The 12592-nt window shown below is 33.6% G+C and overlaps 1 protein-coding gene across 2 annotated transcripts in view; it reads right to left on the bottom strand.

The window, feature by feature from the left end:
• The window catches only part of Ac78C (adenylyl cyclase 78C), a 757610-nt gene that overhangs the window by 22384 nt on the left and 722634 nt on the right, over positions 1 to 12592 (bottom strand). For both annotated transcript variants that reach the window (XM_072525847.1, XM_072525848.1), the window contains one exon: positions 2535 to 2661. In XM_072525847.1, coding sequence (XP_072381948.1) covers positions 2535 to 2661 — 127 coding nt within the window. The remainder of the gene's footprint in view (positions 1 to 2534; positions 2662 to 12592) is intronic.

The following is a 12592-nucleotide window of genomic DNA, read 5'->3' as shown; positions in this document are numbered from 1 at the left end:
AACACGAAGAAAGACTGCCATTGACGACAGGAAAGTAAACTGGCTTAAAATTAAATCGTTTAGGCATGAAAAACGTTTGGAATAATTCAATTAAAAACAGTACTAAACGAAGAAAACTTGATTTAAGAAAATTAAAGAGAGGAAAACGACCTATTCCTATATTGACCCAATGTTACAAAGGGCCACTGCAACCAAGGGCCAATAACCCTCTAAAGAAAAGGGATCTTAGTCGTCTTTCATTGATTTCTTTGAGTGTCACGGTTTTTATTTAACACTGGAGACAAATGCCGATTCTGGAGTTACCAGAAGACAATTGTGAGGAAAACGACTGAGTATTCCTATTATTCTTTTTGTTATATTTTAATAAATTCTTAACAAACTAAACACGTTTTTTTTATATACACGCACAAAATATAGGTACTTAGAAAAAATTTACATTAACAACTATTAACAGTTATAGAGCTAATACCGATATGGAATATTCATAGCAGACAAGTCAGTTTTAAATAAAATTGACGATGGCAAAGCCCGATATGTCCTTATTATCTAAATATTTTTGTTATCCTTGAAAATTTGACAGCTATCTGTCACAAGAGATAAATGTTATTTGTTTACAAACATCAGAAGGGTTTTGAGGTTCCTATACATCAAAATTTAATTACAACAACTTAACTTAATTACTCGTCTGCTGCAAAATTAAGTTTTTTACATATCAGGTTTTGCCTTAATACCACAGAAATAATGTTACACAAATCAAACAATTAGCTATTAAATATGATAATTTTATCAGAAAAAACAAAATGCAGGACACAATGACGCACTAGGAACGCACTAGGGTGCAAATTGGAGGTAGAAGGGGTAAAATAGGCCATGGAATTTAAATACCTGGTCATTACTCTATCAAGCCATAGAAAGCTTGAGACGAAAGTAAAATAATAAGTAAATAGAGCAAACACAACCATAATATGTCTGAATGTTACATTAAAGAGGAACAAAAATAAAAGTAAGAAAGTTAAAAGAAGAATTCACAAAAATATGTTACGACAGAATGACTTATATTGCAGAAACCGGACCTGACAGAGATAATGCTAAGAACCGTAGAAGGTTATAGTAGAATGATCATTTAGATAGAATGACAAAATTAATAAAAAATACAGATGTTTTTCTAGTAGGAAGGTGATCAGTGGGATCATCATAAAAACGACGGAACTATAATACACTTACAATTTAAATGGAAACTTTTTAAACTTATTAGCGTGAAGAAGTTAGACTTTTTATGAGAACGACTAACAGAGCGATAAGTCGTTTCCGATAAATCGGAGCAAGAATAGAATCGGGTGAGGACCTCAGATATTATTTCATTACCACAGCTTAAAAAAAGGGAAGGAACACGTGGCAGAAGCCATAAGACTAACAAAGCGATAACTTATTTGGACGTACGTAAATTATTGGGGAATGCCCATTTGAAAATCCAGACAGAAGAAAGAGAGAGCAGTGAAAGGCTTTAGTGCTACTGGAATTTGTCCAGTAAGACGTGGTACATTTTATGAACAAGACTTTTTAGCAGAATGTCAGTTGCAAAACCTAGCAAAAAGGACCTAAATATCACCGTCCTTTACTCAGATATTATTTCATTACAACAGCTTAAAAAAAGGAATACGTAGCAACAAATGTGGCAAGTCGCTGATACTCACATAGACGCCAAATAAGGACCAGTTAGAGCAAAGTGTTTCAGTTTAAAGTAGAAACAAATGACTGTAAAAAGAATTGATGATAACACACCAGAACATAGTGGTATCAAGTTCAAGCTCAAGAATATATGCAAACGACGCTAGCCAACAACGTCAAGTTCAAAATCATCAGATTCATCCGATGACAATTTTCCACTGGCCAAGTTTGTTGGGAAAAAATCAGAATGAACGATCACGATTTTTTGGAGGACGTTATTCTTATAGCCTATTTGACTTCTAAAGACCCTAACTCAGATGTGAGTTGTACGTTCTGTGAAGAATTATTTTCTAAAAGTAAAATCTGAAAAATATGGACTCTATGTGCGAATGCACATGAAGCCTGTACAGGGAACTAGCACGAAATGTACATTATGCCACTTTTGTAAATAGTAGTCCATAACGTTGCCAAATAAAAAATAAACAACTTTATAATTTTTGTATTGAATTGTCGTTTCTCATATTACCAGATAATACCTACTATTGAATATTACTCGCCAGTTTTCTTGGCGCCTAAAAATGACATATGACATTTTTGTTATTTTTTGACTGCATGTTATTTCAAATACATTTTTTTCATGAAGTGAATGTATTTGTTCATCCATATCCTTATTATTATCAATTGTTGTAAAAGTATGAAAAGATAGTCCAGTTCAGTTCCCACAAATTGATTAAATTAAGTCGTATCGTAAAATGGACTTATTTACAGATGCTTTATACTAAAAGTATTATTTTTACGTTACTATAATTATTATTAAAAAATGCGGAAAAAGACAGATAAATAAAAGACAGATAATTTTTTTTTACCAATGATTTCATTTAGTAGTCGTATACATTCAACTCCCTCGTTGATATCTTCAGAGTAAAAGTCCGTAAAATTTGGAATGCTACCAAAGAGAACTCCTACCTCTTCTCTAAATTGGGAATATAGTTCCTGTAAGAGGGAATACATTTTAGGAATATTATTTTAATAAATCATACGTATTATAAATTAAATAAAAATTATCTAAAACTGTCGAAATTCTTGTAAAAATTTTACAAATATATAAATTTTGGAATTTATAAATAAAATTAACTGTACCCAAACACAGAAAAGGCTAATCTTTAAAATATATTCCAAAATTAAGTCATTTCTTATTTTTAAATGTTTAAATGCAAATTGTGTCGGGCGCATGTGTGGTGCCTGCAAATTGGCATAAAGATTTTAAAATAAAAATTTAGAAATAACGAAAAAAAAAAACATTTAAACATATAAAATTCCACTCTGGTACATAACATAAAATATTTATAATGTTTACTTTATGTTTTCTTTTATAAAAAAATAGTAAATACGCATTGCAACATACGTTGCAGTCACATAAAACGCTTATTCAAATATTGAATAAACAATGATATTATAAATGCTCTGAAAAATAATGGATTGGATCTAAAATTATGTAGCACTAAAGGCTATAATAATGAAATTCACTATGTTAGGCATCCATACGGCGTCCAAGCAAGGATAAAGGAAAAAATAGCAAAATCATGTTTATGCCTTGTACAAACCATTATCTCAAGTAAGACTTTTTTTACGAAAGAAGCTTTTCTATACAAAAGAAAATTTAATTTTCACGCAAATTTCCAGAGGAAACACCACAGTTTTCACATATTTTACTCCTTTATGTCATTTTCCAGTACTCTCAAAGGCGTAAGGGGATTAAGTAAGTGGATGAATATAGTGATAGATATTTTTAATAAACTAATTAGTCTTAAAATAGGTGTAAAAGGACACGATCATAGACAAACTGTGAGAGTTAATGGCATTATGGAAAAAAAAATTCGAAAAAAACTGACGGTATGAGACAAATAGAAGAGGGTATCTCAATCTCCATAGAATGTATACGATTCAAAATTATACATTTATTATATTTTTGGAACTAACCTCGTTTTACAAAAAATAAAGTAATGAGATATGGACAAAGTAATAATATTTCATTGTGTTCAATAAATTTATTTAAACATACTTTTTAACAAATGTCTGCAAGAATCAACAATATCAAAATTCCTGACGAGTCCCCATCCATTGTGCCTAGAGCCCCGTGACCGTAATCATACCCTACCGATATGACATCTTTTCCCCTTTTTTTTACATTTGATAGTCATTAAAACGCACTGAAGCCCTTTTGAGTCTAGCGCTAGTTCTATTTCCAGTCTTCATCTGGGAGGTTGAAGGTTCCTCTACTCCAAGACTCTGATTCCCAAATGAGGAGTTCAATGATCATTATGTGCAAAATCAGTATTCTTCTTAATTTCCGCTTTAACTAGGGAAGGCCTCAAGTAATAACTGTTTCGCCTGACCACTTCTCCATTTTCTTTCTGCACTAAATAAGATCTGGGTGCATCATCTTGCGATCATTGACAAGGTTTTGGGCCACCCTTGTATACAATATTTCTTTACTTGGTTCAGATCCTCATCAGCATCCACTTCAGTCCTAAATTGTTCTTTCTTCTCGTGAGTCATGTCAATAGGGTGAACAATTTCTGTAATAAATTGATTATCATCCACTTCATCTTTTATAAAATTCCTCGATAATAAATCCGCCACATGTATGAACTTGCCTGGCTTAAATTTTACCTCTATGTCATATTTAGATCATCTTACCCTAATCATTGTACTCTCGGCGACATTATGTCCGCAATGCCTCTATGCATTAATTCCTCCAAAGGCTTATGGTCAGAATCAATTTGCACTTTTCTTCCGTAGATAAAATTGTGAAATTTATTGCATGCATATAGAATTGCCAAGAACTCATATTTGACTCTGCTGTCGTTAGCGCCCTAGATGCAAATACTGCCGGTCTGTTATTCTGTAAGAGACAGCACCAAAAGCCATTACTGCTACTGTCAGTCTGTATCACGGTAGGTAACTTCTCATTGAAATTGGCGTTGAATAATGATAAGAAGTTGTAAATATAAAATTACACGATAGAATTTTGATTTCATCCTATCCTATACAAATAGTTTCAATCCTTAAAAATGGCACATTGTCTAAGACATACAATATGACATCTAAAAATATGGTTAACGAGCTTATACTGAAATTAAAAATACAGTTTGAAAAGACAATAAAAAAAAATAATAAAATGTAAAATCGACGTTATTTAATTTAATTCTTTATATTATGTTCATCATGATAGCACACGTAATACTTGTTTTAAATTGGCCGAGTAATATTAGTCGTGAGAAATATTTAACATATTCTATAAACAATTTAAGATAAACTATACTTACATAAAAGGCAGATATAGAACATTTTTTTAATCTTGTCCAAGCACTTTCGCTGTAAGAATATCTTCATGGGCATTTCAGGTAATTTACGATAAAATGATTTAGGAATCGTCAATGGTTAGATAGCTTTTATTACACGTGCCTGTATTATTGGTTGTCTATAAACAAATTCTTTGGGAGTTCCAATGAGACGTTTTAGAGAAACTTAACAGACTAAATCTAAAAATTTAGTCTGAGGGGTTTCTTAAATATGACCAATTAATTTAAAATATTTAGATCTTCCTTATTTTAAATATAAATCTCGGTATATTTTTACGCACTTCCATAGAACAATTCTTGATAATTTGCTCAATATAAACTCTTATATCGAGCGTTTTACGAGATATGACAAATTTCGCTGTGAAATATTATTCGATTTTATACCCAGAATCTGTATATTAAATAATAAAATTGCAAACATTTCGTTTTGATAACAAATTTTAGTTATCATCTCTTTTGATAAAACTTCAACATTGTGTAAATAAAATAATTCTTAACGTACAAAGTAATTCAAAACCTTTAGGTACGAAAACGAGAGAACGTTAAATGTTTTTTAAGTTTTGTTAATAATTTTCTATACATAAATATAACAATTATTAAGATATGTATTTGTATGTGTAGTCATGATTTTATTATGATTTTGATTATTATTTCTATGCTATAGAAATTTTACTTGACAGTTCTCAGTTCTCGAAAAATGTACATCTATAGAGAGTTCTATTAAATAACCTAGAGCTCGACCTTCCTATAATCTTATTAAGACAGAATTGAAGCTTGCCGAGGGCCCAAGATTTTGAAAATTAAACTTGACTGAATATAAGAAAATTTTGAAAGATCCCACTTATATTAGCTTTATTTATGATGTTTATCACGAAATAATGAAGTTTAGGACTTGCTTTATCAAATTGAACTTGTAAGCAAGCAAACTAATTGTTTTATACCAAACTAATTACAAAAATGATACCCATCCTGCGGTTTACTATTACACTTGGGTCTAGATGGGTTAAATGCTTAAAAACTTTGCTTGTCTATTTTCTCCTACGACTGGAAGTTTTTATTTATTTGATTACTAAGAATACTTATGTGCACAATTAATAAGCAATGACTAGTACATCTATCCATATATTCTTTCATTTTTCACACACATGATTGAGACCTGAATTCAGCAACAAGAAAAAACTTTCTCATTGGACAGACCGACCAGGGCAACACTGTTTTAAGTTTTGCAAACAGGGCAATTTTTTTTTATTTTCCTGGCCTCAGTCCAATATCACAAAGGATTTCCCTAAAAAAATGAGCCTGGAAAGTATTTTATTTAGATCAGACTGTGTAGCCAGCAGAAATCCTTAAATTCCCCGTAAAATACTGGCTTTTATCTTGGGCACAAATTTTGTAAATGTAATTTAACGAAGGGACAGGATTTGGTATGAAGGTCCCACGATTAAATGCTACCAGAACTAAGTAGTGTCTGTTTTGAACTAAAAGGTGAAAAATAATTCTAGAATTTACAAAAAATAAAGAAACACGAAACTGAAGCAAAATTTTATAAGATCTAAAGGCATACTACCATTAATATTGCTCTGAAGATAATTTCTTGTAAGATAATAATAACTTACATTGATTTAAATTATAAACGAAATCCTAGAAATAAAACGACTAAAATAAAATACAAAAAAGTTGAATATAAACAGTGGATTTGTATTTTAACCCTGCGCTTAGTTGATAAAGTGCCGATTAAAATATGCTCTTAGTAAAACTAACTTTTTACTGGTTTATAATCAAGAAACGCAAAATTAGCTTAATAGTGTATTTAAACAACAGAGTTTCCTCACACAAAAAATAAACTGTGAGTACATTACCAATTTAATACAAATTAATTAATATTAAATATTAACCATAACGAATAACACACAAAACGAAAAGCTCGGGTTCGTTCGGAAAAAAAATATTCCCATGATATTTTTTTGTATAATCACTATCATGCTATACCCCAAATTGTAACAATAAATTTTTTTCTATCCGACCTTAAATTAATTCAAAAATAATTTTTTAAATTTATTGGACCATTCCGAGTAAAATAGGTCTTATAGTTTTTCTGCAAGCTTGATCCTTTTTGAGTTATAAATAGACTTCGGCAAATATGCATATTGCATATTTTGCATATTGTGCATATTTTATGCAAATATTTCATATTTTGGCATATTTGTATAAAAGTTTGCATAACGTGCTTCAGATTTTTATACTGTATTTGAAAATTTTTAAACATACCAATTTATTTCAATTCTTGTATAAAATTTTGTAGTCATTTTAATCAAGAAATGATCTAAGTACGTAATCTCTACAGGTACAAAACATTTACATTTTCAAAGAAGATCAATTTAAGTAGCCCTCAACATTCTTAGAAAGTCTCGGTCACTGAGGCATTCAGTTATTGGATAATCGCTAAGGGTTCGCTCATTTACATTTTATGATCTAATCCCCAAATCTATCTACAATTTATTGTATCTTAACAGCAGGTAAACGGCTAATAGTTTTGTTCCTAATTTAGGGATTTTCCAAAATCTCCCAGTTTATTGAATTAGGTACCTAAACATTTCTAATTTGATGCTCAGATTTGTAAATCATTTTTGTTTTGATATTCAAAGCGTAAACACTCGTTGTGCATAACAAAAAGGAAGATTGTGATTTTATAATGCCTAAAACAACCAGTGCTTCAACTTGGATTAAACCTTATAAAGAGCTGTCTATGGATATGGGAAAAATCTACTGTTCAGTCTGTGGCAAAATTGTAAGTATCTAATATTTTCTATTAAATATCTAATATTTCATACATACAGGGTGTTTCCAAATGACACTTACAACGTTTGACTGTAGATACTTCTCGAAAAATTGAACAAAACGATATAGTTAATGAAGGGTCAAACTTATTTACTTTTCGAGATACAGGGTGTTAAAATTAAAAAAAATTAAATTCTGTTAGTTAATAACAACAATAACTTTAAAACCAATAAACGTATTGTTTAGTACTCGTAGGTTGTTTTTAAATGAAAAATAGCTTCCTTTAGTGAGAAAAAATTGTCCATGGTACAATACAATGGTGTGTATTTAGAAAAAATTTTCACCTTTACTTTTTTTTATGAAGTCAGTCATTCTAAAACACAATTATTTTTATTGTAATTGAATTAACAAAAAAAAAACTTTTGTTGAATTTTAAAATAAGTTATATGATGTACTAATGGTTAGTAACAAAAACTAATTTGTGGATTAATACTGCATTTAAAACACTTAGCGAGTGTTTTTTTTCCAAACCAGTTATTTGATTAACCAAAAACACCTTGTATATTTTTATATTTTAAAGGTTGGGTTAAAATAAAGGTTTTTATTTTTATTTATAGATAGCATGTGAGAAGAAATTTCAGATAGACCAACATGTGAGAACTGCTTCACACATTGCAAATAAAGGAAAAATAGGAGGAAAACATCAAACTTCAATGGCTAAATGTTTCCAATCTACTTCAAAAAAATTAGATGAGCAAGAAACTTTTAATGAAGACTTGTGTCGCGCATTAGTGTCTGCAAACATACCGCTTTCAAAATTAGCAAATGTAAATTTTAGTTCGTTTCTAAAAAAATATTGCAAACTTAATGTTCCAAGTGATCGGTCTCTAAGAAGAAATAATGTGAACGGGCTATACTCGTCGGTGTTAATTAATATTAAGGAAGAAATTGCAGATAATTATTTTTACATATCTGTAGACGAAACCACTGATTCCTCAGGAAAGTATATTGCTCATTTATTGATTGGTGTTCTTAAAGAAGATACCTTACCAAAATCTCATCTTATTTCATGCCAGCAACTTGAGAAAACAAATGCTTTAACAATTTCGCGTTTTATACAAGAAACATTAGCAACCTTTTTTCTTCCGACAACTATTCCTTCTAATAAATTACTGCTTATTTTATCGGATGCTGCTCCTTATATGGTGAAAGCAGGACAAAATTTAAAAATATTTTTCCCCGATTTAATACATGTTACTTGTGTAGCCAATGGATTAAACAGAGTTGCAGAGGAAATACGAAAAAAGTTTCCTCTTGTAAATACCATGATATCCAGTGTCAAAAAAGTATTTCTTAAATCTCCTATAAGAATTCAACTTTATAAAGAAATGCTACCTAACATTCCTCTTCCACCACAACCTATTTTCCCGCGATGGGGAACATGGTTAGAAGCAGCTAATTTTTATGCAGATCATTTTGTTAAAATAAAGAACATAATTGATACGTTAACAGATGAAAGTTCCCAATCTCTTTTGGATTCTAAACAAACTTTTCAGAGTAACTTGCTTCAACAAGAACTTTCATTTATAAAATCAAATTTTAGTTTTGTTCAAAAAACAATTACCGGTACTCAGTTAGAATCACCAAAACTGTCATTGTTCGAAAGTACAGCATTAATAAAAGAATTTGCGTCATGTTGTCGGAACGTTAGAGGTAATATTGGAAAAGATATTTTAAAAAAATTTGAAGCTACTATGGAAAAAAATAAAGGTTGCCATATTCTTTCTGAAGTAGTCAGTTGTTGTGAATTTATTAAAAGGTTCAATATTTATAACACTTACGGATTTAATTTATTTCTTTATTTATATTAACTTATCTGACAATAATTTATTATATCCGTACGTAACAAATTCGCGAGCGCGGGTCTTGAGAATTAACTGTCCTTCCATATAAAAATGTTTTATTTTTATACATAAATCGCCGTTATCTCGAAAAGTCCAAATCATTCTTGAGTAGACGGCGAAACGGTAAAGGCAAACTGGATTTCCCTCGCATCGGTTCTGGAAGGTCGCTCAGGTAAATCGAGGCCTCTCGTAAACTCTACAACATATTAGAATAAAAACATGTTACAGGTTAAAACTATGACTCATATTTTTACGTAACATTGCCCCCCTCTCAAAAGATGGTTCCTCCTGGAACCTTGTCGGGGCTAGAACTGGAACGGTATGCTGGTATCGGCAACTGGACCCTCTTTTACAACTTCCAGTTGTATAAAAATGACAAGGGACGGTTTTCTCTCCGCACCAGTAACTATGCGGATTGCAACAGACTAACACCTGGACTTCGGTGTCTTTAAAGATCTCCTCCACCATATTTCGGATAACCCTCCAATCTAATTGGCGGCACTCCAACTTTGACATGGCTAACTTTTGCACGTCGGACTCTAGTACGTGCTCTCTCAATTGAAGTAAGGCTTCCCATACATCTCGGTAGGTAGGTTGGTCACGGGCAGTGTCTTTTGTTACCAGGTAGAAAAGGTAACGTGATGCATCTTGGAGTTTCAAGGTTTTACCGGGAGCTGGCACTTGGCATTGAAGTTCTGCAACTCGACCAAACTTCCTTCGAAAGACGGATGCCAACCCTGGTGCGTCTTTGATACTGGCCGGGATGGTAAGGGCCAGCGAGTAGTCATCGGGGAGCGCGAGTAGATCTTGCTTTTCTTCAGTGGTAACACCATGTCTCGCTTTACCGGTACCTCCATAGGCACCCATGAATTCCTCAAACGTGAGGTCAGACACATCGTGGATTTGGTTTACTTCCACTTCTTCATCTACGTTGTGGTCACCTTCGAAAGACGCCAACCGGTTATGGTGTACTATCATCGGCTTTCCCCTCGGAATCTTGCTTATTCGGTAGATGACATCGTTGATCTTCTCCATAATAAGGTATGGACCTTCCCAAAACTGCTGCAATTTGGGAGAACAACCTTTTCGCTTCTTGGGATTATACAGCCATACTTTGTCGTTCTTCTTAAAGCAACCCTTTTCGGCTTGTGTATCGTACCGTTTCTTCATTCTGTCGCTAGCGATCTGAAGGTGGGAACGGACCAACTCATGTACATCGTCCATTCTTCTTCGTAATTCGATCACATAATCTTCACCTGCTACATCTTCTCCAGGTTTACATCCAAACTCGAGATCACAAGGTAGTCGCATTTCGCGTCCGAATAGGACTTTGGCTGGTGTCTGGCCTGTTGATTCGTTAACAGCAGATCTGTAGGCCATTGTGAAGAACGGAAGGTATTGGTCCCAGTCTCGCTGATGATCGGACACCATCTTTGTCAAATACTTGCCAACTGTCCTATTCATTCGTTCTACCATACCATCCGATTGCGGATGATACGCGGTAGTTCTTGTTTTCTTCATGCCTAGTCTATCACATATTCCTTGGAATAGATCGCTTTCGAAGTTCCTGCCTTGGTCACTATGGATCTCCAAAGGCACTCCAAATCGGCTGATATATTCTTGGATCAACTTATCTGCAACGGTGGCGGCCTTCTGGTCTGAAAGTGCGTAAATCTCGACCCACTTAGTAAAGTAATCCATTACTACCAGCATGTACTTGCCTCCATTTTCACTTTCTGGAAATGGCCCAGCGATGTCCAAAGCTATTCTTTCAAACGGGCTTCCAACATTATATTGTCTCATAGGAGCTCTCCTTTTTCGGTGAGGCCCGTTACTCGTAGCACAAATAGTACATTTCTTACACCAGTCTTTTACGTCGTCGGAACTGTTCATCCAATAAAACCGTTCCCGAATTCGCTGAAGGGTTTTCCTTACACCAAAATGCCCTCCCGATGGACTGTCGTGTAACTGACGAAGTACTTCGGCTATTCTGCTCTTTGGGATCACCAACTGTCTTCTCTTCTCTGAACCGTCATCATTTTCCAGGACTCGTTTAAGCAAGCCATCTTCGATGATAAATGAGTCCCACTGGGCCCAATACGTCTTAACTACTGAGCATAGGTTTGATATTTCCTGCCAAGGTGGTCGACGGTTTTCCTCTTTCCATTTTCGGATTTTCTGTATAACTGGATCTCTCTCTTGTTCTTCCCTTATCTTAGTAGGCGTCCAGTCGTCGTTGACAATCGTCGTTCTTAGCACTGCTGCTTCCTTGGATTCCGTTTTGTTGCAGTGGGGACACTCTGCTGGGCATGGCCTTCTGGAAAGAGAATCAGCGTTTCTATGGCTAACTCCGGCCCGGTGCTCAATCTTAAAATCGTATTCTTGGAGTCGTTCGATCCACCTGGCTATCTGACCCTCTGGATTCTTAAACTGCATCAACCACTTAAGGGCGGCATGGTCGGTTCGGATTAGAAACTTTCTGCCATAGGTATTGATAGAAGTGCTCTACTGATTTCACTACTGCCAGAAGTTCTCTTCTCGTGACGCAATAATTCCGTTCAGGTTTTGAAAGAACTTTACTAAAATATCCGAGAACTCGTTCCTGTCCTCCTTGAATCTGAGACAGCACTCCTCCAATTCCCACATTACTTGCATCCGTATCTAAGATGAACTCTCCTTCTGGCAGTGGATACCCTAAAATTGGTGCTGTTATTAAATGCTTTTTCAACGTTTCAAAGGCATTTTGGCAGTCTATATCCCAGCGGTATTCTCTTGCTTCCTCTGTAAGTCGCGTTAATGGCTTAGCGATATCTGCAAACTTCTTAATAAACCTCCGGTAGTAAGTACATAGTCCAAGAAAACTTCTCACTTGATGTT

Source organism: Diabrotica undecimpunctata, chromosome 3, assembly GCF_040954645.1.
Source record: "Diabrotica undecimpunctata isolate CICGRU chromosome 3, icDiaUnde3, whole genome shotgun sequence".
NCBI lineage: Eukaryota > Metazoa > Arthropoda > Insecta > Coleoptera > Chrysomelidae > Diabrotica > Diabrotica undecimpunctata.
This window is presented reverse-complemented; position numbering and strand designations above follow the sequence as displayed.